This window comes from Anser brachyrhynchus, assembly GCF_964034855.1.
Source record: "Anser brachyrhynchus genome assembly, chromosome: 8".
In the NCBI taxonomy this organism is placed as follows: domain Eukaryota; kingdom Metazoa; phylum Chordata; class Aves; order Anseriformes; family Anatidae; genus Anser; species Anser brachyrhynchus.
The window spans coordinates 11,826,999-11,854,975 of record NC_137702.1 but is presented as its reverse complement, the minus strand read 5'-3'; the positions used below and the strand labels follow the sequence as shown (position 1 = coordinate 11,854,975).

Below are 27,977 nucleotides of genomic sequence, written 5' to 3'. Positions count from 1 at the left end.
GAGTTGAGTTCTGTGTAAACTATTTAATACGTTCACACACCAAAGGTTTAAATAGCAAGCAATCATTCAGCAGAACAGACAGTATAAAATTAGTGATAAGGCACTAATTTCCTTTGACTTTTTTCTTGCCATTTGGAAGCATCCTGCTTGCTCCACGGTTAGCTGCCTGGAGACAGCAGAAACCTTCCAACACACAGAGACAAAAGAGCCCCACTGGGGAACACAATCCTCTTAGCGTGCTCGGCTCTTCATTTTCTGCCGTGTTCTCTTGCCAGGTCTCTTCTGCAAAAAGAGCATGAATTCAGATTTTTATTTTGATGTCCTAACTTCATTCTAGCTCTATAGCGTAGGGAAGATACTAAAAAGAGATTATGTGGCAGTACCTCTGGAGAAGAAGGTTTGGGGACAGAGGTAGCAACAAACAATACATGCTAATTCCCCCACTTATTTCCCTGCTCAGACACCAAACCACCACCCTCAGCCCCCTGTCTGCAACTGAATTGTTACTTCCAGATGCTGGAGGCGCCGATCATCTACTCAGGTCTTCCTCCGAGGCAAGGGCTGGCTTCCTAACAAAAAAGGATCACCTGCACACAACATTGTACTTACATTGAGGGCTTTTTTTCCTCCTTTTCCTGGGCCTTTATTGTGAGCGACATTTGACTTGAAGCCAGATACATCGTCAAAGCTGTCCTTTGTGTTCCACTTTGAGCCTTTTTTCTTCCCACCAAAACCAAACTTCTGATTTTTGTATCGTCTTTTGGCATTTGGTCTGAAAAACAACCCAGCAACACCACTGCTTAGAAACCTTGCCTTAGGAAGTTCCTAAGAAGGAAGTACATGTATCTGCTGATGGACTCCCATCAGCCATTGTAAACCTTTCCTCTCTTATTGAAGAGGCAGAAATTAGCACCTTCCAGCCTCTGCTCTATTGGGCCACAGTTATCTCTAAGGACAGAAAAACACTTGGGACTTATTTTTCACCAATATTAATTCAAACATCTTTCTTATTTTACAAAACTGGAAAAAAAAACAGAGATTCTGCCTTTAAATATCTTTCTTTCTTAATCTCACCCTTTCTTCGTCCGTTGATTTGCACTGCCTTTTTTATTTCCCTGAGACGAAGTCTGCTCTTCATCTAGAAAATCCAGCTTGTCAGAGAGACCTGCAAGAGCAAAGGCAAATGCTCAGCTACCACCACGGAAGATGAGAGTTTTCAGTCTAAGCAATATTGACAAGTCACCCTCACTGAAGACCAGCTACTTGGAAGGATTTTCACTGCCACATGCATATGATTCCGTACAGCAGCAGCCTTTCACGCTAACTGCCCAGCAGTACAGACTGACACCACACATCACAGTACCATACATTCTTCACGCATTTACACTATTTCCATTACACATTTACTCCCTTAGACAAGTTAGCTGTACCTTTCTGGTATTTCTTGACTGCGTTCAACATATTTTTCTTCTCCTTTTGCCTCCTCTGGAGAATTTCTATTTGTACCTGAGAATGTTAGAAGGCAGAATGTTAGTATTGTTTCTTCTAGTGACCCACGCTTTTTTTTTTTTTTAAAGGTATCACATGTTTTGCTTTGTCTCCTGTCAAAGTATCTATACAAAAGACTAGACAGATTCCATATATTTTAGCCTGCCTCCTGGGATCTCAATTCCTAAGCTCCTCACTCAGGCTCCACATTCTTGTCATAGATATGTCTCTTTTGTAGCTCCTCCTCACCTTCTTTCCATATTTTCTCATTGCACGGAGCTGTTTTGCTTTTTCAGACTTCTCCATCGCTTCCTGTTTACTCTTAAGCTTCTGACGAATCTGGGGGAAAATAAACAAACAATCAAAATTGATCAGTAATGCAAAAGTAATGCTGTGCAGTCCGGTAATCAATAATCATGTGAACAACAGCAGTGAATGCCAAAAGAAAATACCTCTCAATCAGATAATATGTAATTTATCTCCAAAATTACTTGCTGGCTACCTCTTTGATACAATATTATTTTCTTTGGTATATGCACTGATTATAAGGCATAACTTACTTTCAGTTCAAGGCTAGGAGTTACTACAAAAAATCCTGAACTAATCTGTAGCCAAAATCTTATTCAAAAGACAAAATTCATACAGACAAAACAAAGCCTTATACAAAGGGGCTCTACTGGAACAGCTAAACAAGAGTATCTTGTCACACACTGTCAATATACTCGGGTACATGAAGAAGACTTGATAGTTTCTTTCTTGTCATTTTTAAAAAAATAATAAAGCTCTTCTATAGAGTCAAAAATCCTTTCATGCGATAGAAAACTGATTTTCTATTCATTCCTTGTGCACAAACATTTCTGTAAGGAATTTCTGTTACAAGGGATTACAAAGATTCCAACGCAGATATTCTGAGGCTGTGACTGCAGTAGGAGATAAAAGCCTCTGTTCTTCAAGCAGAAGCCAGCAAAAGAAAGGAACCGTAATGTGTACAGTTGAGTTAAACCTCAGCACAAACTATTAACGATTATCTTCTCTAAGAAGGTCCTATCAGCATCAGAACAATGACCAAAACACACATGAACTCCAGCTCATGTCTCACTTACACGATGTAGATTCTTCCAAGAATTACGGCTCCATTTTGAACAAAGACCACAATCGAGAAGCAACTTTGTGAAACTCTCATCTCCCGCACAAATCTGACTTACTATCCATGATAGTTTAATTCAATACCACACAGTTTAAAATCAGAGAGACCAAATATGCTGAGTATAAATGAAGGGTGATACTTAAATGGGGAAAAAGGATCACGTTAATGCCCCTGTTCACTGCGAGTTTTAGGACAGAGAGCATAAACACAGCCAACTTTACGACCGCTGTTACATATATGGAGAAGAAATCTCCATTTTTAATACTAATTACATTCAGGACAGAATATAAATCACACTCTTCTACTGTACATTCCACCCTGTTATGGAAACCCCTACATTGCACAGAAATATCTAAGCAGGAAGACATTTCCTACCATAAAAAAAAAATCGGACTTGAACACTGTAACAGATCTTTGTCAAAGAGGTAAAGGTAACTATTGACAAACCACACAGTTAATACATAAAGTAGGCTAAAACCAACACACAGCACAGGAAAGAAAGCTATTTTTCACTGCACATACCTTCTGCATCTGTTGGTCTGATTTGGCCATCTCTGCAAAGTAATCATCTGGCCTTCTAGTAGGAACTTTGAGCTTCCGCAACCTAGGGAGGGCTTCCAGGACCGCTGCCTGAGCCTGGCGGTAGCTAGGGAGACAGCACAACAGCAGCTCTGTCAGAGGGTACCAAGCATCGCGCAGCGCTGATCTAAGCTCTCATCGCATAAGCTAGCTGATACTGGGATCTAACAAAAATTAATCTAGAATTATATCAACATTCATACCCTACAGCATTCAGTGCTACTAAAAGCGATTTAGGTTCTGGTACAATATTAATGCTGACATCTTCCGCACAGACATTTATCTAGTTTCCAGCTACGGTTTTATACACTGTATAAAGTGTATATCACGTATAAGCATGCTGACCCTACAAGAAATCTTTTTTATACTTACAAGCTCATCTCTCTCTGGAAATCATTCTCAGGGTCCACAGCATCTTTGTCAGTAGTATTCTGTGAGACAGATTCCACAACGTTTGTAAGCTGACCCAAAGTCACATCCAGCCTTTCCACCCAAGCTAGCTGCTGTCTGAATTCAGCCAGGCACTGCTTCAAACCTTCCTGTGAAAAGGAAGCACAGCTCTGAGCAACAAGACACAAAAACTACTATTCAAGCTCACCACAGATGAATATCCAGATCACAAAATGGGACTGCTCCTCAGCAGCAGTTTGATTATTCCCAAAAGTACCAGAGCAATGCAAGCTGGAAGGGAACTCTGGAAAGCATTCATCTCCCTGCTGGAGCAGGGACAAACACAGAAGATCAGCTCAACCTCAGCTCTGCCAAGTATCGAAGCACCCAGGGATGGAAACTGGTGCCTGAGTGGTTCTCTGAAGCACTCTGCGCCACCTCCAGGCGCTGGAGTTCTTCCTGTGCCCAAGTTGACCTCCCCAAGCCACCCCACGCCTCCTTCCCCTGCTCCCACCCCACCCCAGCAGGCTCTGGCTCCAGCATGACCCCAGCCCCACTGGGAGCTGCCCACCCGGCACCCCACTTGATACCAAGTCAGAAGGATGTATGGTTCTCTCCCTGTTAGAATTACAGGGCCAAATCTGAAATGAACGTCTTAAAATTTGTCCAAATCTGAAATGAATGTCTTATGAACAGGTAAGTCAAACCTTTACTATACTTAGTCAGATAGAAGTTTAGAAATTTTTTAAGCATAAAGGAGGACCCAGGCTTGGAAGATGTGTCTGAAAAGATGAGGTGAGGAACTCATGGCACGGACACGTGCTTGGACATGTAAGTGACTTAGCTCAGCATGCGTGCCTGAGTTAACTATCAACAAACACCAGAAGATCCCCAAAGACCACCACCAGCAGAAACAAATGATCATGCGTCAGGGATATTTAGATACTTTAACGAGTTCCGGGAAATAGTGTGGATATGTTATCTTTCTTTTTTAAACCGATTTTGATTGTAAATAACCCCCGTAGCCTGCACAATTCGGCACTCACACATGGGTGAGCGATCCCCTGGGTGTCTGGCACCGTAATTAAAGAACGCCAGCTTTCTAAAACCCCAGATCGAGCCTGAGAGAGTTTCTCTGACCGACTTTTCGGCTAGCACGCTCACCACATCGTTGGGCTGCTTCGGCCGCCCCTCCAGCACCACGTTGAGCCCCGGCTTCAGCGCGCCCTTGGCGAAGGCCTCCTGGAGCTGCGGAGAGAACAGGAGCAGGGTCAGGAGCAGGGCCGGGGCCAGGCCGCCCCGCGGGGCCGGCACCGGGCTCACCTCCGAGTCCGAGAGGGAGGAATCCTCCGAGCCGGAGTCCGCGGACTCCTCAGACAGGCCTCCCAGCGGCGCCATCTTCTCGCCGCCGCCCCCGGGCACGCGCTCGCCACCGCCCCTTCCGCCGGGGCCGCGGTTGCCGGGACGACGGCGCCATGGCGGCCGTGGTGGCGGAGCCCGCCGCCGTCTTCGGCTGCCGGCCGCGGGTCGGCGGCGGCGTCTGCTTCGTGGGGGAGCGGGAGGTGCTGCACGCCGCCGGGGCGGGCTGCGCCCGGCTGCACACCGAGCACGGGCGGCAGGCCTTCCTCCCAGGTGGCCCCGGCCCCGGGCCCCGGCCCCGGCCCCGGTCGCGGTGCGCTCCCCCGCCGCGCTGACCGCTCTCCTCCCCGCAGGCCGCGAGAAGAGCCGGGGCGTGCAGGCGCTGGCCGTCAGCCCCGACCGGCGGTTCCTGGCCGTCTCCGAGACGGCGGCGGAGGAGCCGGCGCTGACGGTGTACGAGCTGGCGGCGGGGCAGCCGCCGCGGAGGAGGAGGGCGCTGGCGGCCGCCGAGCTCCCGGCGCGGGGGGCGGCCGTGTCCCTCGCCTTCTCCCCCGACTGCCGGCACCTGGCGGCCGCCACCGGCCCCCCCGAGGTGGTGCTGGCATACTGGCTGTGGGACAAGCGGCGGCTGGTGGCGGCGGCACGCTTCCAGGCCCCGGGCGGCGGCTGCCAGGTAACGGCACCGCGCTCGGGCCGGATCGCCACCCGCAATCGCACCGTGGTTGTGTGATTCGTGAGGGGGTCGGCGCTGTGAAAGCGAGGTGCCGAGGGAGTTATCTTACAGGCAACAACTCAGCTGGGAGAGTGTGGCCCTTAAGCATTGCACCGTGATGCGTGGGAATGACAGTGCCCGAAAAGATCCCAGCCCGAAGGATGTGCAGGGGATGTCTTCCTGTGGCCATGTGGCATCTGGTCAGGGCAAGAGAGAGAGGGGAGGGCTCTGCAAACTCAATTTCTGTAACCTTTCAAACACAATTCTGTAACCTTTCAAACACAATTTCTGTAACCTTTCTTGGTATCTCATATTGGCCCCTCTCAGCAACAGGACAGAGCTAAATGAGATTTTTCTTTGATTTCTTATGGACGTTCTCATGTCCTTATATCACAGGAGACCTATGGTGTGTGCCAGCACAGTTGGCCAGTGCACATGCAACGTGTCCGTTGTGTCCCCGCAGAAACACTTGTGAAATATACTGGCTGCGCTAAGTAGGCTTAACACACATCTTGGAAGCTCTCGGTGTGGTTGGGCACCTTTTTCTTCCTGCAGTCTATTCTATGTCCAGATCAGAGGAGTATCTCAGAAAGAGTGGCTGGGAGCAGGATGATGCCACTCAAACAGTTCTTGCATCCTGCTTAGGTTGACCCATTTCAGTATCTTTCTTGCAGGAAGGTAAGAGGCTTTCATTATGCGCGTTGATTGGACCCTAGCTGCCTTTTTTTTCTGGGGTGCAGCTGCAAGCAGAGGTGGGGTGACTGGCTTCAGCTCCTGAAGAGAGGACTGGGAAGATAACTGCTGTCTAAGGTCCCATTAAGCATGAAAAACAGGTCTAACTACCCCTGCTGTCCTTCTTGGGTATTGAGGTGGTTACTCCACTGTTTTCATCAATACATACCTAATTCTACAAATTAAAATGCATGAGTAAGGTTTGCCTCTCCTGAAATGCAAAAGTTCTTCCTCACCTTTAAGGATGGATGGTCTCACTTTTCAGGTAGCTGGCTATCTGAAAAACTTGCTAATCTGTAGTAAAGATGTATTTTTGCCTTTGTTCTGTGATTCTGAAGGGAAGAGACAACTTCCGTATTACATTGTGATTCAGATGGCTTCTTAGCTTAATAGAATCATAGAATCCATAACATGGTATAAAATTGATATACACAGTTCTGAAAGGGGGAGAACTGCAATATACGGTTACGATTTTTTTACTCTCTTCTGTATTCCTGTATGTTTCTGTAAACCTTTTCCCCTCATTTTATTTCCTGTATCTAGAACCTTTCTAGAACTTGCTTCTTTTTTTTTCCTTTTCTAAGTTCTGAAAGTGAACATAGTTATGTGAAGTAATTTCTCTCTCCTTTGTTCCATAGGTGAGCTTTAGTCCTCAAGACAATGCACATATTTGTATCACTGGAAATGGCTTTTTTAAACTTTTTAAATACAGTGAGGGAACTTTGAAGCAGACGAATTTACAAAAGGGAAAGCCACAAAACTACTTGTGCCATGCCTGGCTCTCTGAGGAAGAAGTTATATGTGGCACTGACACAGGCAAACTTATGTTGTTTAAAAATGGAGAGCTGTGCTGGCAGACAAGTGTAGAGTACAGAAAACCACCCAAAAAAGAAGGTGGTACAACAACAAAAGAATATGAGAGGTAAATCTTTGCAAAATTATTGGTAGGTTCATACTTGCGCATGAAGACTAGTTGCAGGCCATTCACTTCCTTCTTGTCCTGTTTATGAATGTGTTATATTTTTGTTGCTGATGATAAACATTCTTGTTTTGTCCTTTCTATACTTAAGTCTTTATGCATTTACTGCTTGCAGATATTCTGAAGTCTCTTGTGAACTGGCTTCTGAAGATAATGGTTCACAACAGGATTTTGTGCCTCAAATATCTGCAGTTGCAGCCTATTCTAAAGGCTTTGCATGTTCATGTAGCCCAGGAGTTGTTCTTCTGTTTGAGAAAACTGAGGAAAAGGAAGTCTACAAGGAGAGTCAAGAAATCTGGGTAGGGAGATAAAAGCTTTTCTAAGCAATTATGCAGCAGAGACCTGCTTTGGCAGGTGGGAGGGTTTTTTCTGAGTCAGTTATTAATAATTTTAAATGCATCTTTAAAACACATTATAAGCATTGGCTAAGTGTCCTGGTGATGTAGAAAGGCAGGGATTTGCCAGAGGTCATGCTGAAGGTCAGTGACAGCCTTTTGCAAGGCAGCTCTGCATGTTCTACATGTTAAGTATGCTTTGAGGTTGCTAAACTTCAGGAAACCTTTAAGAAACTTGTATTTATGGAGACTTGGGAGCTAAGAAATAGTCTACATCAGTTCTGAAAAATTAGTCTGCTTTTTTCCCCAAGGCAAAGCTCTTTTCCCTTCAGATATTCAGTATAGATTTAATGAGACAATGCACTTTTAAGTAATCTAGTAAGATTTCTAACTGGTCTATAAGGAGCAGTATGCACTGACTTCCTGTGGTCCCAGGATAAGAACATTTAACTCTGGTGATCTGATCAAGCCTTTAAGATTCCTGCTGAAATGTCCTCTGATGCTTTTTTCAGCTTCATTGTTGTAGGTACGGTTATGTTATCTTGAACGCTGTTCCCTGCCTGGCAGAACTTGTATTCTATTTACTATCCAAGTTCTCTTACTGAGAGAACTCTTACTCTTACATTGTATGTAAGTATGTATGTACTTATTAGGGTAGCATTACAGCAAAAGCATGTATGTATGTGTGCACATATGCCTACTACTGGAATGTGGAGACCTGGAATATCCCATGGGATACTTTTCTTGTGCAGCTTCCTCAGGACCTGTTCACCACTGAGCCAAAGCAGTCATGCGGCCAGGATATTACATGTATATGCTTCAGCCCCTCTGAGGAAACAATGGTTGTTAATACAAATAAAAATCAGCTTTACATGTTTACTATGCCCTCCACAGATCTTCTGAAGGTGAGTGCAACCTTTCCACATTCCACAACCAGCATGCCCAGTAAGGCGTGTATTGTAATGGCACAGGCTATTCAGTGTCACTTTCCGTGATGTGTTCTCATGAAATCTGTTAGCTAGAGTCTGAACCCTTAAACCTCATGATATGAAGTGCTCTGCACGCTTCTCTAAGGGCTGTATTTCAGCAGCATTTCAACTTGTATGGGGTTAAATACCTAGCCTGTGTACAGTAATACAAAAAAATATTTACACAAAAGGGTTTTGTAGTTATGGGACCTTTTTCTACATGTAGCCTAAAATGTTATTGGTGCTTCATTTCCAGCATGTAATAGCTAACATCCTGGTTAATTGGCTTATCATTCAGCACTTGAATACTTCTAAATATGTGTCTGACCATAACGTCTTAACTGAGTTCTTGGAGGTCCAGTTCTATTTATTTAACTTGTATTTCTCTCGGTACCTACAGTTATGTTGTGCTCTCTATAGTGTATGAGGACTATGGTGCCTGCATCTTCCCTGCATCACTTCTCTTGATTATTAATTATAAAGTTGAAACTGATCCTAACACTTCTGTGTTTCTAGGGCTATGTTCAGACTGGTGCAGTGACAGGGTTAAGTGGCTTCCTCAAATCTGCTGTACACAAAGAGCTATGATAGATTTCTTACCTGACTTACTGCCTGCAGTGAAATACTTGATATTTTGTTGAATGTTCTCATTTGTTCTCAGGAGAAATCAAGTCATTTTGCATATCTGCATTTCCCATTACATTCTGCTTCGATCACGGGTCTGGACATCTGTATTCGGAGACCCATTGTTGCTACTTGTTCCTTGGACAGATCTGTTCGCATCTGGAATTACAGGACAAAGTAAAGAGTTGCTTTTGTTTGTTACTATCTCCTGCTTTTTTGTATATTGTATTGAGCGGGCGACAGCACAAGCTCATATGAATGACAGTGTTCCACTAAAATTCTTGTGTGGTGTGGGATACAAATGGTCTTACTGACATGATTTGGTCAGTATATGTATGCAGTGCCTATAAAAACAGTGTTGATAGAATCCATAGCCTTTTCTATTAAGCCAAATTTGTGTTTAACTTCTCATGTGTTTTGGAAAAAGAATCTTGAGGAACGTTTCATTCAGCTTGAGATCAGTTGTCCTTAAGACTACAGACAATAACCTTAAGATACTGTTGTCCCATCTCCTGCTTGATGGCTGTAGTTCTGAAGCAAAATGAGTCCAACTTTTAAGGTTCAGTGGGAGTGAGGGGAAGGAAAACAAATCTTAGAGGATACATTTGTGTAGGTTTTCAAACAGAGCTTCACCTACCTTCTTTGTTGTATTACCGTAAAAAAGGATTTGCTCCTGCACTTTCCCCACCTTTTCTGTGAACCAGAAAGTTCACATATGCCCTTGTTCCTGTAATATCTGTGTGATCATCACTTAACCAAATACTTACAGATTTCCTCAAGGATAAGGCAAAGTCAGGTTGTACCTGCAGTTGCGTCTGCTGGGCCAGATGTTATCTTGTCAGGTGTGCATAGGGAGTTTGTACTGTTCCATACTGCACAGTGGTTTTGTCTTTCAGCACTTTGGAGCTGTATAAGGAATTTCGGGAGGAGGCGCACACAGTATCACTTCACCCCACTGGCCTTTTCTGTTTGGTTGGGTTTTCTGACAAACTACGATTTCTAAGTCTACTATATGAGGACATGCATGTTTTCAAGGAGTTTGCTGTGAGAAAGTGTGAAGAGGTAAGGAGTGATGCAAGAATGAAACTCGGGAGTTACAGGGAGCAGAGGGGTGAAAAAAATGACGGTTTAGATGACTGTCTGTTAGATCCTTGTAGGAGTTAGGATATCAAAGCAGAGAGAAAAGGTTTCTGACTACTGGAAAAGGAGCCCGGAGACCTGTGCATAACTGTGGGCCTGGGAGCCATTGAAGGGGTTGCTTGTTCAGAAATGTTAGAGGATTGGATTTTACAGGGGAAAGCACCAACTAAGAAAGTGATAAGAGGCTGCTTATGCTCCTTACGTAGCATTCAGATGTTACATGATGTCATTGGAATTCAATGCATGAATTTTCATATCCACTGCATCTACAGTAACGGTTGGCTATATTCTTTTTGTAGTGCTCATTCAGTAATGGAGGCCATCTTTTTGCTGCAGTTAATGGAAATGTGATTCAAATTTATTCCAGCACCACCTTTGAGAATACTAATAATCTAAAAGGACACAGTGGGAAGGTTAGTAAACAAATCCTGAACAGTACAACTCATTAAAGCATGGACTAGTTCATAAGATGCATTTTGAAAAGGTGAAGTATAACCTTTGACACAAAAATTAGAACAAGGAGTACAAAAGTCAATTTCGCTACTTAGTGTATATGTTCACTACATACATCTAGAGAGTCAGTCCTTATGTTAAATGAGAATGATTTGCAGATAGCTGAACTAGGAGAAATATCCCAACAGTAAATCATAAAAATAAAATATACTGCTTATTACTGAAATGAGCTTTTTCTGTCAGCGTGGCCATTAGGTAATTTGTATTGATTATTCTTGAATGCTGAAATGGAATTATCTGAAATATACCTAAGCTACTTAAGTAAAATTTAGAAATATGGTTCCAAAGTTGTCATGGTTTTACCAGTAAAATGACTCTCTACTATATAATTTGCATATTGGGGTCCTTGGTGTGTTTTGCTTTTGCCAGATACGTGCAGTAAAATGGAGTGCAGATGATGCAAAATTTGTCTCCTGTGACACACACGGTGCTGTGTATGAGTGGAATTTATTGACAGGTAAAAGGGAGACAGAGTGTGTGCTCAAGTCCTGCATCTACAGCAGCATTGCTCTGTCTTCTGATGCCAAAATCATCTTTGCTGTTGGATCAGACCAAACCCTCAAAGAAATTTCAGAGTCTTTGGTGAGCTAACAAGTGCTCTGGATATTAGCTAAGTTCTCTGGGGAGGGTGTTAGTGCTTAGGTTTTCTTATCTGTTTGGTAAGTAGAAATTAGAGATTTTTTGATAGCTGCAGTATTTATTGACACTTCTCTTGTGTTCTTATGTCCTTTAGCATGAAACTTGAGATTCTGTTGTAGTTTTATATCTTTATAACCGTACTTGGATTTACCTAGAAATCTTCTAATCCCACTAACATACTAACTTTGCAATATGGTATTGACTGTTTTGCTGAAATATCAGGGTATTCGATCTACCTCTGTAGGCTACATGCATGTATATATTTTTAATCCAGAACAATATTAAATTGTACACGGTAAGCATTACATTTTTCAGAAGAGATTGATTTATGGAACTTGGCTTAAAATTTTAAGTGCACATGTGCATAAAGCTTAATACTAATTACTGTTAATGTTTGTTTGTTTGTGTTTTTGTTTTTTTTTTTCTATAGGCATGTAGATTCTTTAAACTGCTTTATTTGCTGCAGGCAGTGATATGACAATTGCTCATGTAATAAGTAATCAAATAATCTGGGGGAACTTAATGTAACGTGGTGTTTTTCTATGTGTTTTGTTTTGGTTTTGTTTGGTTTGGTTTTTGTTTTTCTTTTTTAGATCCAGCATGAAGTGCCTGCTTTTGATGTTGACTATACTGCAGTAGCTGTTTCTCGTTCTGGGAACATGGTATTTGTTGGTACATCTCTGGGGACAATTCGAGCTATGAAGTACCCCTTGCCTTTGCGCAAGGATTTCAATGAGTATCAAGCCCATGCAGGTGCTGTTACAAAGGTAACATGGAATACGTTCTTTTCCCTACTGTGCCAGTTGCACGTCTCATTTAGCATTGATTCTCCTTCCCATTTCATAGCATAATACATTAAAACTAAGTCTGAGCCTGCATGTGGGGAATGGAGATCAGAGCATTCACAGAAGTCCTGTCTTTAGAAATAAAAGTCTCGACTATTTTACTTTCTCGTTCTTCTAAGATGTCTGTAACAAACGATGACCAATTTCTGCTGACTGCCTCAGAGGATGGCTCCATATTGATCTGGAAGGTGTATGACAAGGAAGGTGGGATACTGAAACGGGAAAAGGAAGTTGAATATGCTGAGGAAGTGCTGATCATGAGATCAGATATAGAAGAGAAGGTAGGAGGAGCAACCTGTCTATATGAACCATAGGATTCCTGGTCTACAGCTTATGAATTACATTTTCAAGATGTTTCTTACTAGCTGTGCCTATTTGTCTAAGGGGGTTTTCATGACTTTCTTCATAAGAAGAGGCTACAGCAAGTAGCTGCAGCTGCTTGTTAATATGCAAACAGTGTTGTATTTGCAGCAAATGTGGATAAAGCTTAGGCTTTTCTCTAATACTTCCCCCAATCACTTGTGAGTAGTTTTAATGTGGTGAAAAAGTCAGGAACTGCATTTTATAAACCGTCTTGTAAAATAAGAAAGGAATTTTACTTCTGGAACTTCTTGGTCTGTCTTGCTAAAAATTCTCTGCAAAGGCTGTCTTTTTCATAAATATGTGCATATAGATAAAACATCCTTAATAAGTTGTTGCTAGTGGCAAATAATCTATTAAAATAAATATTTTCTCATCCATATCCTAACAGAGTCAAGCAATGCTAGACCTGCAGATTCGTGTGAAAGAGCTACAGACAGAAAATGATTACCAGTTACATCTCAAGGACATGAACTATAATGAAAAAATAAAGGAATTAAAAGACATTTTCACTCAGGAAATAGGCTCCCTTAAAACCAAACACCAGGTAGGATTTATACTTCAGTGCCAAATACCAAGAAATCTTTCCCTTTCCCTTTTTGAGTTAAATTCAAACTTGCATTAAATATGTATGAATGCCATAAGGCATCTGAAAAGTGAAATATTCCTTTCCAATAAAGATGTTCTTGATATTTGTAAAGCATGAACGTATCTCATAGGTACTGAGGGGAAGCAAGAGATCTCCTGGGTAGCCTGGGAGAAAACAGTTTCAGCAGTTTCTGCAGTAAGTGCTGCCTAAGACCAGGGATCAGTAAGCTATATCACCCTTGAGTAGAAATGGGACCGTGCTTTAAAACCTCCATCAAGTGCAAGTTGCACCTGCTGCAGGATCCAACAATTGTTCTTCTTAATGCCTTCTTCTTTATGCCTTGGCTGCTTAGCATTTTTAAAAATACTCAGTGATGTGTCTTGTATGCTTTTTGAAAACAGGAGTAAGATATATTCCCTGGATTTCTCCTGTTCATGTACTTACTGATTTCCCTATGGTCATGAAGGAGGAATTTCCTGAAAGGCAAAAGCTGTAATAATTATTCCCAGTGTCTTATTTATCTGCGTCCACCAATTCTACTCCGTCCATCTGTCTGGTGCACACACCAGCTTTATGATTTATTGCATTTGTATGATTTTGCTATATTTCTGGAGCCTTTCTAAAGTTAGAATGCAAGTGATGCAATAGCAATTTCACTGTCAGTCATATGGCTTGAAGTGAGAGATTGTCCACCATATATCACGATTCAATTCTGTCATCCTTATGTTCTTTTCAATATTTTCAGTGAATAATATCCTGTCCTGGTGATTTGTCAGCACTTATGTTGAGTTTTACATGGCCATTTCAAACAGTATTTTGACTCCACGTAAAAAAGGATTCCAGAGTGAAAGCTTGCTAAGTTACTAATTAGTTCTATTATTTTATGGTCTTTTCATTTTCAAGTGCTCCTTTTTATATCTTTCTTGTCTTTTGGTTCTGCAAATAGTCTGACAGGTTTCTACTTCTGATTTTTTTTGAGAAATTTAATTACTCGTTTTAATGTTTTCAGGTTGATACTCAGGCTCTTTGGTGTTTCTGGTGGGTTTTGGTGGTTTTCATGTGGGGTTTTTATTTATTTACTTATTTTATTTAAGTAACCAGAGTTTTAACCTTTCTGTTTTTTCTCATTTTTGTACAGCTTGACCTTTCAGAAGAAAACCTTTTAACTTCTTACAGATTCCTCTACCTGTGTTTTACCTGTGCCAGTTTTATTCTGCTGTTCTTCAGGTCTTTTCGTAGGTAGTGCTTGGCTATAGAGTTTTATTAATCTCAGCTACACTGAAACTTCTTATTATAAGCTTGCAAGCAAATGCCTTTGAAAGTGAATAAAAGTTCTAGGCAGGGAAGTTGTACTTGCTGTATGAGTATCAGTATGTGTTAAGATTAAACAGAATGACAGATTTAGGCAGGTTTGGGGCTAGCCTTTCTAGTTTTTGTGGCCAGTAGGCAAAGAGAGTATTTCTGTTTATGCAAGACACGTACAGTAGTTATGAGAAGGTCAGAAAGTTGTACCCATGGCAGTTCTCTCCAAATTTTCTGTGAAACTTCTCACTCATCTTCTTTTTCCAATTCTTAGTGCTTTTTTAGATTAAATCGTTTGTAGTGGTAGTAGAACATTCCAAGAAAATGGTGTTCAAGCCTCAGTTTGAATGTCAGTGTTTTAGGATCTCAACGTTCCTCCAAGTGAGAAAGGAAGCAGCTTGAATTTTCTTATCTTGACAGCAATTTGCAGAACTGCAAATTCTCCTCAAACAGGCACACAAAGAAGTGGAGGTTTTTGTGGCTGACAAACTTTTCTTGTTAAATTAGGGTTATACAGTGCCTTGTATTATATGAAGTCCATTTGCTACTTTTCTTTAGCTTCCTTAGTTTTGTAATTTGTTGTAGTGAATTAATCTCTGGGAAAACTTGTTTTTGTAATGCATGGTATCTGCTTTTTTGGTGAGAGATTTCAAACATAAATCTGTTGTATATGTGTTCCCCATCATGGGAAAGAACTCAAAGAATTAGGACACTGCTTTGCCTATTTTTTAATGAAAATTTATTTTTCTTATTCTTTACCAGATTTTGCAGGCAGAAAAAGAAAAACAGGAGCTGCAACACCAGTCTCAACTGTCTGAGCTGATGAATAAACAGGCCAAGGAGATGCAAGACCTAGGTTAGACTGCAACAAATGTTTATAACTAGAATGTGAAGCAATTGCATTAGATTCCTAGCAAGTAACATGATGGGAAGAGATTACTAGAGTGCAAAGCACAAGGAAAAAATGCATGTATGTCATACAGTTATCACAAACCAAAAGTTTGTCTTAACAGCATGCACAGGCAAGAGAATGTGCATGTGGGCACTGTATCTTTTATGTTCTGTTCCTGAGATTAATAATGTCCTTATTTATACTATAGCTCGCTGTACAATAATAGTGATATCGTACAGTTCAGCAAGCAGGCTAATTAATGTACAAGGTGCACAACATGGAAATACCTGAACCCCAGATTCTTAATCAAGATAAAGCAGAAATACTGCAAATTAGTACCAAAAATCAAGTCCACCCATAAGACTCATCCTCTGTAGCAGTTGTAGTTTTACAGTTCTGTCATTGTTGACATTCTCAAGAGAATGCTTAGAGTGGCTATTATTCATTTATTGTTATGGCAAACTAGGAGATTTTGGTGCAGGTTTTGGACTTGTTCAAGCTGGAACAGAACTTTTTCTGTTGCAGTGAGCAGGGATACAATGGAATATTCAGAAACAAAACTGAGAAGGGTGAATGACAGCTTTGGAACGGGCATTATTAGCAAAGTGATAAGTAAAAGGAAGAGCAGGAAACCCAAGAGATGGTTTTCTGATGTAGAATTTTGTATGGCCGCAGAGCCTAAAACCCCTGTATATCTGATGAAGAAAGTGATGAGGTGCTTCTAGTATAACTTATTGCAACCAGCTGCCAAAAAGACAGTAGAAAATAAGACATTGATAACTGCAAAAGGATAGGATACACCTCTCTTTACTATTAGTTTTATCAGTTCCATATGTTTCCTGTTACTAGAATCTGACAGTAATAAGAAACTCTTAATGGAAAATGAGAAATACCAGGAGCTGCAAGTGAAATCCCAGAGGATGCAGGAGGAATATGAGAAACAACTGCACAATTTGGAGGAAAGCAAAAGCAGGACTGTGGAGGAGCTAACAGTATATTATGAGGAAAAACTTAATGAGAAATCTGTTCTGTTGGAAGAGGTAGGAAACTTGATTGACAGTTTGAATTATTGACTATGTTTATTTCCAACTGTGATGAAATGTTCCCTAGAGGAGGGAAAGTTGGCTCCCTTCATTCAAATCCTAATCTGCCTGTAACCTTGGGGAAATATGTCGGCAGGTAGAATAGTAATGAGGAAAACCCCAGCTGAGTTACCAGCTTTTCTGGGCTTCATACATTCAGCAAGTAACCTGCTAAGGAGGATATCCTTGGGCATTCTATTTGCCTCTCTTTCTCCTATATCTAAGAATTCCTGTTTATTCATGTGTGTTAGATGATACACTTAACTGCAGTTGGAGAAAGATTCAATCACCTTGTTCTAATGAAGAGATAGCATATCTAAAATGGTGAATTCTGTGACAGATCAGCTCCCATTTGTTGAAATCACCACTGACACTAAGTCCCTGGGCTTCCTGTCTGCATAATTTGGGGAATACCCTGAGTACTTAAGAAATTCCTGCACGTTGAGGTCAAAGACTTGGCCAGATAGGGTAGCCAGATAACCAATGCTGATACATCTAATGCCAACAAATTCCATCAACATCACTGATTGCAGCCCTATGTTGCAACACCAATAGGGAAAGAACGAGAGGAAAGAACATGAGAAGAGAGTGATACAGAGACCGATGGAAAACTGAGTGTTTATTGGTTGTTAATGTTATTAATGTTTGTTGGTTATTAATGCATCAGAAACAGCAACTTAAAAAGATTTTCTGAAGTGTTTCTCATGTTTGCATTTGCTTCTGCCTGGACAATTTTGCTGATTTGAGCTAGATTTTCAGATTTTTTTTTTTCTAATATTGTAGTCTTCTTAAGACCTGGATGCTTTAAGTTAAGAATTTTTTGTATCTAAGTTTTTTAAGTGACTTTAATCCCTTCAGAACTTGTTAGCTTAAACGATATTGTTGTTGAAGAGTCCGCTACTAGGGTGGGCCGGGTGGGCCCTCCCAGGAGAAAGACAGTTGCAGATAAAGAATTACCCTCTTTGTTGATCTCTTACTTTTGTGTTCTCTAATATTTACTTCTCCTAACTGCAGGCAGAGGAGGATATAAGGCAGCAGCTTCAAGCACATGAAGAAATTAGGAAACAGATTGAAGAAGATGAAGATCGAGAAATTCTAGATATCAAAATCAAGTATGAGAGGCGACTTGTAGAAGAAAAAGAATCAAATCTGCAACTGAAGGGAGAAATAGGAGTCATGAATAAAAGGGTATCTCTTATTCTGTGATAGGATCACACCTGTAACATGGAGACCTATAGCCAAGAATTGAATATGATTAATGACATGTTAAGGCCTAATAATATTTAGTCTGTAAATATTTGGCATTTCATATGAGAATAGTTGTCCCTTTTTATATCAGTTTGAATATTTCAGGATATTTGTGCAGAAGAAGATGTGTGCCAATTGTATTGTTGATATGGTTATAGACAGATGATAGAGCAGTGTGTGTGTTATTTTTAGTACACTTTTTGTATCTTATGTAGTTTGAAATCATAAATAATAATATTGTTCCTCCTATAATGGGAAAGAAATGAACCTTTTCATTTTTCCAAGACCCGATGTGCTACTATGTTAGAAAAATACTTCTACTGCTTCATTTAATGCAATACACTTTGTGTTTTGTACACATCATCATTTTTTATTGTTCTTACTCCTTGAGTTTTTAAGGAGGCATAAAACCTTTTAGCTCTGTTACTAGCTGGGCATTATATTTGCCTGAGGATGTTGGATGGACATTTTTTCTTTCAAGTTTCTTCAGTATCTATTTTGGAGGCATAGAGGTTCTCTACCTTCCCGCAGTCTTTCATCATGGTATTGCTTTCTGTTCTGATGTCTTTTAGACACCAGCACATTAAATGCCCTTCCTGAAGTGATATCTAAATCCTGTAATGTCTTAATTTGATAAACTTTATCCTACACTGTCTTCAAAGTAACTTAGAAAGTATGGTAGTTAAGTGGTGCACAGCTTCTGGAGACTGTTAAGCTCTTACCTGTTTGCCTCTCCAGTTGAGCAGCCTACAGAAAGAGCTCAAGGAACGAAACAGTGACATCGAGGAAATGAAACTGGAACAGCAGAAGCTGCAAGATGTAATTAAGTCACTGGAAAAGGACATTGTGGCGCTGAAGACAGAAATTGAAGAGAGAGCTAACACTATCCAGGACAAGGTAAGAAACTTGGACAAAGACAATTGGCTGATATCAGTCACCCTCCCTTAATTTAATACAAGTATTTATTTTGACAGTATTGTATTGCGTTAATATCACGTGACTGGAAGCTCAACTTTAATTTGAAGAATTTGCAGTCTTTAGTTTGGGACCTCAGTGTTTTACTGACATTCTGAGCTTTTGGGAGCTCAAGTGTTGAGTTTCTCATTCCCCATTCTGGGATTTTTAGGATTATACATTATCTCTGCATTATTTGCCCCCTTCCTACCCACCCAATCTGTGTGAGGTGTATGAAGCCTAGTTTTCCATTAGGTCTATGACTGCTGTTTTGGCCTCTGCCATGTTTGTATATCGTTCTGGGGATCTGTTTGAGAGTGCTGTGGCTGATTCATAACTCTGTACATATTTCTCCCAGGAGAAGCATATATATGATCTGAAAAAGAAAAATCAGGAACTGGAAAAGTTCAAGTTTGTACTGGACCACAGAATAGAGCAGTTTAAGAAGCAAATAGGATCACGGGAAAATGATACCAAAACGATGAATGAGCAGATCCATGAGGTGAGTAACACTGCCATTTGGCCTCTGCTTCTAAACCCTTTGGCTGAATACAGAGATGACCAGGCAAGTCCCGTGGAGGTTCACCTGTTTGTTCCTTAACTTCTTTCAAGGATACACAGCATTGATTCAGTATGTTTACAGCTAATAAAAATATTTACCCACAATACCTGCTATTTATTTTTTGTGTTACATGGTACCAATGATCAATACAGCTATTTAAGCTCCTCTTTCAGTATTTTATTCTAGACTCTGAGTAATATACTTTTTGCTTAAAAATAGATCTCATCCTTATGTAGTTGTCCTGCATGCACCCTGTAGAGTTTGCAAGACACTGCATTTATTGATCTGGAGGAAGAGAGAGTGAACTTCTCTTACAAAGTTACAGATTTGTGCAAATATAACCCAATTTAGGAATTAGGTTCATCAGCTAATCCATGGAAACTTTCCATGTGTTCATAATTAGCTTGCAGAAAAATTTTTGAGGCAACTTACTCATGATAGGATCTTACTGTGATCTCTCAATAGCTAATCAGTGATCTGTTAGTTTTCATAAGTCTGTTTATTCAGAATGAAAGCCTTTTAAATAACTAGCGAACATTTTATATGCATGTCAGACTATCATGATGAAAGCCCTAGCCTCTTCTCTGGTCACCATCTCATGTCAGTAAATGCTGAAGCATTAGGGCTTTTTTCCCCCGTATTCTACATGTCATCACAGCTTTTCATGGATTTGTTTCTTTTCAGTATCAGTTGGTTCTTATCGTTGCACTTGCTTTTTCCAGTATTGACTATTAATTTATACCTCACCCATTTTTATTCAGGTGGAACAGTACAGCTCCAGTCCAGGTCAAGGAAATGAAGAGGCATCGCATCACTTAAATACTTATAACTCAAAATGGGATTGAATAGGCATTTTTTGAGTGTTTTCTCTGTACTCTGGCAGAGGGCAGTGTTGTTCCAAAATTGTCTTGGTTCATGTTGTATGTAATTCAACCTGAAGGGGGATCTACTCCCTCAAGTCTGTGTTTCTCGTCTCTGGTTCTCCTGTTATGTGTTATGTTTTTTATAATGTCTTGTCTTAATCTTGATTACCCCCCCGCTTCCTTTCAGATGGAGGGGGAACTGGAACGATTCCAGAAGGAGAGCACACATTTGAAACTGAACATCACACAACTGCAGCAGAAACTAAAGGCAACTGATCACAACATGCACAGAGAGAGGCAGAAGGTATGAGGTAGCAGTCCACAGGTCCTGCATAACGAAACAGGGGGGATGAAACACTGCAGAAGCATTAATCTGAGCAAAGAGGTCCTTCAGGAATACTGTGTACAAGGACCAGGGAACAGGAGATTCTCTGGTTAAGTGGGAACAATGACAGAAAACTTCCAAATCTGAAACCAGGTTAGCTATTTGATATTAAAAAAATCCAGTTTCTTGTATGTAATTTCAACCAACACATTCTCACAGATTTAACAAAGCAGTGAGGCAGAAGCCTAACTGAGTCAGTGCCCTATCAGTTTTTGTTTGTTTGTTTGTTTTTGTTTTGTTTTTAATGAAGTATTTTAAAACAATAAAGGGAAGTAAAAGTATATGAGAGCTTTTACCTGTTTTGCTAGACTTTCTAGGGAGATTGCATGTGACAGAGTGCTCTGATGAGCCAAATAAGAATGTATCTACATTAAACACTAACTACATTATTCTTGCAGAAACAAAATATGGAAACTTTGATCAAACGATTTAAAATGGATCTTCATAATTGTGTGGGCTTCATTCAGGATTACAAAAAACTGAAGCATGGGATCCGTGAGCTCTACACCAAGTATGTGCAGCAATTGGATATGGTGAGTTGCCTTCTCACATGGTGAGTTGCGTTTGCCTTCTCCTTGCAGGTGAATTTATGTGGTAGTGTATTGAGGCAAAATTACGTGGTAGTGTATTGAGGCAAAACTTTGTGCCCTCTCAGGTGGAGACTGAAGAGGTAGATGTAGATTTGCAGAAGGAGTACACGAGACAGCGAGAGTATCTTGAGAGGAATTTGGCAGCTTTGAAAAAGAAGGTGGTGAAGGATCAGGAAGTCCATCAAGCTGCTTACATGCGCATCATGCAGGTAACAAGCTTTTTCCTTATGTTAAGGGAGGTAAGAATGAAGCAGTTGCACAGAAGAGACTTCAGTCACCATAGTGCTATAATTTGTTAGGACTTTGAAACAGTTTTGGTTTGTTTCCTTGCCAGAAATGCCTAGGGCTTTCAAGAGTTTCTATTCAAGGATAATATTCATTGAGCTCTAGTGCTCAACAGTTTTCTGGACAGAAAGAGCAAGATCTCTGAAGCCAGAAAATGATGCTGTTTGTGGATGCTTTCCTTTGTCTGCCACTTCCCAATGTTAAAGGAGATAGGGATCTCTGCTGCCCGGATTTTTTTTTAAGCCATTGATGGACTTACTTTATTTTGAACGGTATTTAGAATTGCCATCATAGTCAATTTGCACCTGAGTACTGAGCTGCACTTGCTGTGTGGTGGTGTTTAGGAAGTAATTTTGGAGGAAGAAAAAAGATTGGCTTTCTTTGGCCACATAGTCCAATGCCTACTGGTCTGAATTCAGAAGAACTTTCTGCTGCTCACATCCATGTTTTCCAAGGAAGTTCAGAAACAAATGATAAATAAGCCTATTCGTACTGAGACCTCTCAGAATCTTTGTTCTTTACGAGGCAGGATAAACTTGTGGCTGCTGGGGCCAAAGACCTAATTTGTTTTCATCTGGAATGAGAGGATCTAAAGGCCCACATCCAACATCCTGGGAGGACAGCACTTGTACAGTCTCTTCTTACCCTGGTCTCCCTTTGCTCAGTCAGCATTTCCTTTTCCCCTCACTAGCTCTTTCTTCATTGTTAGCTTATTATGCTTCCTCAGGATCTCTAGACCTCAGTCCTCTCCTAAATCATCTGTCCTTTGTTATGTATTCATAGTGCTCCTTCAGGCCCGGGCAGCAGTGATCTTCTTCTTTAGCCTTGATTTAATTTTTTTTATTCCTTCTGTGAATTAGATGCTTCCTTTTCATACAAAATGAGATGGCTTCAGAAAAGAAACTGAAGAATTTCCTTTCTGGAATAGGGTGACAGATGGTGCTCATAATGATAATACTTGATGTCTTGGACCGGTAAGCCTAACGTGAAATGATGATTAAAAATGAATTAATAAAACATCTGGAAGATGAAGATATCAAAGGTTCTAACCAGCCTAGTTTCTTCAAAGAAAAAGCAGTTCTCTGAAGTCTAGTAGATTAATGAGACTTTACAGCCAGGAGGAATTATCATGGTCTTCCAGTCCATCACAGGAGGCTTTTAAGACTAGTTTAGACAAACTTCTGTCAGGGCTTGCTTTGAACAAGTAAATGACATTTTGATGGCCTTCTAGCTCTGTATTTCTGTAATTCTTCAGTTGTGCTTACATTTTCAGAGCTGTGCATTCCTCTTTGAGTGACTGTTCATAGGTACATTCCATTAGTGACTGCTGCAACAGATGATTAGAAATGTCAAGATAATTTTAATTATTCTTACCAATTGCTTGTTGCAAACCAGTTGCTTGTTGTTGGACTGTTATTTTTCCCTCCAGCCTTCTGTATTTGTAATGGCATCTTTGGTCACGTGGATACATAAGAACAGACATACTGAACAATCTCGAAGTGAGACTGCTTGAACTGAAGCATGTGTAGGATGATCTTTTCTATTATGTGTCATACTGTTCTCTGGCAGTCAGCACTGTAGGCACTTAGGAGATTGTAGATTGCATCCAGACATCATCTGCAGTTGTTCCTGGTGTCCTCATCCTCTGTGCATTTGATCGATCTCTTTTCTGAAATATTTTTCACATTTCCACAGCATCTTATGGCAATGAGTTTTGCAGTGAACATTTATTTTAATCCGTTGCATGATCATTTCATTGCAGTGCAAGCTTACTGTCAGAATGCAAAGACTGAATTAAAGGCTAATCTCTCTGTATGGCATGCCTCTTCAGAAGAATATTATCAGCATCAGCCAGCAGCCTTTTTAGCACCCAGCAAGCCAAACAGCATTTCTACATAGCCCAGATTACCTCATACAGGATACTATGTATTATGCTAATAGGCCAAAAGTAAGATCTTCAATAGATAACAGCATGCAGCCACTTGGAGTGAATTTATGAATGTATCGATGCCAAAGTGCACCTTAACAGAAATAGCGTGACGTAACCCTGAAAGCTGTTTACCAGAAAATTTCTCTGATTGATTCTCCAAAGTTATCCTGTTCAGGATCAAGCTCTGGCATAAACATATAGCAGCTAAATTTTGTCTGTGTTTAAAGAATTGAATTAAACAAGTCAGAGTCTACAAAATACTATATTTTCAGAGCAGGCTGTATTGGGTCACCACCTCATGCTGCATTTAGAGTCCAACACAACCAGTGCAAGACCAACTGTTCCTGCCCAACAACTTCAAACCTTAACACATTCCACAATCTGCCTCTGCGTCACTGACTTTCAGCTGAAGGGAAACTATAGCATAGTTGGTATACTTGTCTTAGTTTGAGCTATTAAAAATCTTGCCAGATACATGCACCTTGAGTTATTGCTGCCAACTCGAACTCCTTGAATGCATCTGTATACAGAAAATTGCTGTAAGCGTGGTACTTTGTTACTAACCAGTTCTGAGTTGTCTGTTTCTACTGCATTGACTCTTGTGTGTTGCTAATATGTCTAATATATCATAAGGAACCAAATCACATGCTTTCCATATATCTCTCATGGCAACATAGTTTTCTTTATCAACCAAAATTATCATCTAATCAAAAAGAATCAAGACTTGAAAATATCTTTTCGATATTGAAATGTCAGTAATCCTTGTTCGTATCACCTGCTGTTTAACTGTGTTTCCTGTTGCATGAGACTGCTGTTAAAAGTGTACCTTTTGGCCATCTATCTTTCACAAATATTGCTGTTTATGGTGAAGTCCCGGGAGCTGAAATGGTGCTGTTTTCCAAAACTTCTGAAAAACCATTACAGATAACTGAAATCATTGAGGCTCTTCATACTAGCTGTTGATGTGATTTCACTGTCAAATGAACAGAGGCGAATGTACAATTCCACTCCTCTTGAATTAGAAAAGAAATATTTAGCTAGTGATTCTTCTATTTATGAGTCATGAGCAACAATTTTATCATCCTTCACTAGTTTTAGCCCATATTGTTTATGCTGAGGTCTTTGAACCTGTCAATACAGTGAGTAAAGGAGAACCATATTGCATTCATTTGTACTTTCACAACACCTTCGGCAAGATTCTTCGTGGTATGCTGTTAAAAAATTAAAGCTGAACTTTTACAGGTTGAAAACTGATCAACAAAAGAACAAAAGTTAAATACATGGCCAACTTTTCCTCATAACAAAATATTAACAGTAGGTGTCTCAAGTCCCCATCCACTTTATATATTTCTTAATAATGTGGAAGGGGTGTTGGAAAGTGATGTCAGTCATAACTAATGAAAAAGTCTTTGAAGAACTGCAAGGAGATAGAGATCATTTAAGTGAACAGACACATGGTGGCAAGTGAAAAGCGAAATAACGCACCCTGGAGGGAGGAATGGGATTTCTTCACATTAATTCTGAATTAATTGGATCAATCCCAGAACAGGACCTGAGCTTCCCTGTTGAATTGTCAGAGAAGATGATGTCTTAGAGTGAAGCTGCAGTCAGAAAAGCAAAACAGATATTAGCTTCTTGAGCTAATGTGATTAGAATACTGTCACATTTTATATCAGATGTACTGTAGCTTTTATCTGAAATGCATAAAATACTGACTGCTCTAGCTCCACAAGCATGTAGTATGTTCTGCTTCTTATTCTGATTCTATGCTGTCCAGTGTCCTTCCAAAGGAAATGAGGATACATATTGCTGAGCTATTGAGATAGTCCTGTACTTTTCCTCATAAACCACATTGTTTTTGCAGGAAAATGTAAGTCTGATTAAGGAAATTAATGACTTGCGGCAAGAACTGAAGGTGGCCTATACCCAGGTACATGACCTCCAGTCAACACTAAGGTTAACCAAGAAGAAGCAAGCAATTCAAGACCCAGGTGAACAGTGCTTCTTGTGTGTTTCCGTATTGTCAGGGCTCATTCCAGAAGCCGTCTTTGTCCTTAGTGAACAATTCTGTTACTGTCCCTGTATTGTACCAGCTTGTCTTGCCTGATGGCACCTGTTATATTGTAACATTCTGGTGAATACTGCAAAATCTTACTATTTAGCTTTACTCCTTCAGTTCTGAAAGATGGTTATTCCTTTCCTTGCTTATTCCAAAGAACTGTGAGCTAGACCTTTGTTTCTCTGCTCTTTGTTCCCTGTTTTTATCTTCTAGCTCCCTCCAGTGAACTGCTGTCCAGCCCAGCTGTGCTGAGGTTGAATGCACAGAAGGAAAATGAGAAAATCATAGAAATGCAGCAGCTGGAAATTCAATACCTACGAGACCAAATCAGGGAGAAGGGGCAAAGCCTTGCAGTTCAGCCTCTGTTAGATGGAATGCTTCCTAAGCTGAATCTAGAAAGAAGCCACAAGACACAGCAACAGTGACCTGGCTCAAGGACACCTTATGTTATTATATTCTCCTGGCAACATAAGAAATACAACAGCATAGATTAGACTTCCGTGATCGTATACTCTTCCACTAGAAGCATTTGTGCAGCACTTATTGCTGAGGACACAAGGCATCAGCCTTCCTTCCCTCCTCCTTTCCTGTAATCTGTCCTTTCCTCTCGTTTAAGCATGCGTGTTCTCAAGTCTTTCTGCCAAGGAGTCAAGATAAAAAATAAATATATTTGTGTTAATGCAAAATTGATCTTTGTGCCTTCATAATTGGGCAGGTATACACTTGAAAGATAATGTGTCCTCATGTGTATTGAAAGATGTGTCCTAGTTCAGAACTGCTGGTAACTCTGTAAACATTTCTACTAGAATTCTAATTGTATTGTGCTGCAAAAATCACCATCAACCTTCTCTTTTCCAGTATTTCATATATCCATACAAAGGGCTGCCTGTACTTAAGATGGGAATAATGTCCCTTATTCCAAGGAAGTGTCCAGTCCCTGACTAAAAATCAGTTACCCTGTGAAGGCAACCTTTGCCTAGTGGTCAAGCACACCTGAACTGGAGCCCTTGCTCAAGCCACTGCCTCATGTCTCTGGATGTGTTGTCTCATCTCTTACAATCATTTCAGCAGGACAAAAAGATTGCCCAGTTTCAGACTCCAAAATCTTCAATAAAGTCCAAATCTTATGTCATACCTCACCTATAACTTAGATAATGTCACCTTTGCTTTGTCTATTTTCCAACATCTGTATCTCCTTTAGTTCTTTTTTTTTTCAGTGAAATTCTTCTTAATAAATCGCTTTTGAAAATACTGATGTATAGAAAATAAACAAGGAGTCCTTTCTCTAATCTTTAGGGAAAAAAGTAAATTTTTCATCCTTTGTTGTCAGCACATGGATACATGCCTGCCTGTCTGAAGAATTCTGTGCATGCTTCAGAAGATTTTAGGTACTGATTGAGCATGGGAACTATATGGTGTTATAACAGCCACTACATTATTGTTTCTCTTTTCTATCCTGAAGTGTAGAGAAGTGACAAGTGCTTTCTAAATGCTACTAATATTATTACACTGAAGATCAAGGCGCCAAGGCTGGATAACATGTAATCTGTGTTAATATTTGGGATGCTAGACTCTTCCAAGCTAACTTCATGGTAAAATAGATGGTTCCATGAGCGCCTATGACCTAGGAGACTTCAGCTGAGTGCCTTGTCCTTGAATGTGGAATAAAGCTTCCTTAGTCTTACTTCTTTCATTTTGCAGCTTTAACCTGTGTGAAGTGTAAGTTTTGCAGGAACAAAAGGAAGAAGTTATGATGGAATTGGTCTTTTAATGTGCTTTCTTAACACCCTTTCTTCCTCCCTCCCCCCAATATAATCATCTTGATACTTCCTGTACAGAAAGAGGATGTAATTAATGTAATTAGCAAATATTTTAGAAACTAGTTCCCTCTTAAATTTTCAGAACACACCCATATAATTCGCTAGACTCCCATGTGGTATAATTTTCCCCTCACTTTGCAGAATAAATTGAGTGGTAGCAGTCACTACTTTAATAGATGTGGTTTAGAGAAATGGAATCAATCTTTCTGAAGAAAAAGAACCTTGTCCTAATAAGAGGAAGAAGCATATGCAGGTGAAGAATGATTTCTAAGTGGTGATTAATATGCTTAAAAGTATGCCCATGTGTCACCCTCATTAGAAAGATGTCATTTTAAAGATGGTACAAAGTCTGATGGATGAAGCCTATGTAGCTGGCAAACTAGGTTCAAGAGGATTTTGAACTTGATCGTGGTGGGTAAGAGGTGACTAAAACATTGTTCGCAAAGGAGAACATTAAAAGTCAGGCACAGCAAAATGTTACAGCTGGGGTTTATCAGAGACTCACTGGGAAAAAAAATATTTTCCTTCTGTACTGGGAAAACAAGGCCAGGATCAATCTCCTACACATGTGCTGTAGAAATGCTTTCAGAATTAAGTCTTAACTCA

General features: G+C 40.4%; 2 protein-coding genes across 5 annotated transcripts; one reads left to right on the top strand and one right to left on the bottom strand.

The window, feature by feature from the left end:
* Positions 1–3: 3 nt before the first annotated feature.
* EBNA1BP2 (EBNA1 binding protein 2) lies at positions 4–5,061 on the bottom strand. The gene is made up of 9 exons (XM_080601508.1): positions 4,928–5,061; positions 4,769–4,852; positions 3,587–3,753; positions 3,158–3,281; positions 1,738–1,827; positions 1,431–1,506; positions 1,075–1,165; positions 610–772; positions 4–282 (listed from the first exon to the last, which is right to left on the bottom strand). The coding sequence occupies exons 1-9, from the start codon at positions 5,000–5,002 to the stop codon at positions 232–234; spliced, it is 921 nt and encodes a 306-aa protein (XP_080457634.1). The 5' UTR covers positions 5,003–5,061; the 3' UTR covers positions 4–231.
* On the top strand, positions 4,153–26,800 carry CFAP57 (cilia and flagella associated protein 57; the record flags this gene model as incomplete). 4 transcript variants are annotated; one of them, XM_080601435.1, is made up of 22 exons in its annotated part: positions 5,080–5,236; positions 5,317–5,636; positions 7,046–7,329; positions 7,502–7,685; positions 8,474–8,626; positions 9,351–9,490; positions 10,210–10,375; positions 10,753–10,866; positions 11,336–11,548; positions 12,199–12,372; positions 12,570–12,731; positions 13,202–13,357; positions 15,464–15,557; positions 16,443–16,633; positions 17,690–17,863; positions 18,662–18,820; positions 19,236–19,379; positions 20,490–20,606; positions 21,086–21,220; positions 21,343–21,486; positions 25,357–25,483; positions 25,765–26,800. In XM_080601435.1, 22 exons carry the CDS (start codon positions 5,080–5,082, stop codon positions 25,974–25,976), a joined length of 3,720 nt encoding a protein of 1,239 aa, XP_080457561.1. In that variant the 3' UTR covers positions 25,977–26,800. The 4 variants fall into 4 exon arrangements, with proteins under 4 accessions (XP_080457562.1, XP_080457561.1, XP_080457563.1 ...); XM_080601436.1 differs by lacking the exons at positions 5,080–5,236; positions 5,317–5,636 and adding an exon at positions 4,153–4,300; XM_080601438.1 differs by lacking the exons at positions 5,080–5,236; positions 5,317–5,636 and adding an exon at positions 5,961–6,485.
* Positions 26,801–27,977: the final 1,177 nt, after the last annotated feature.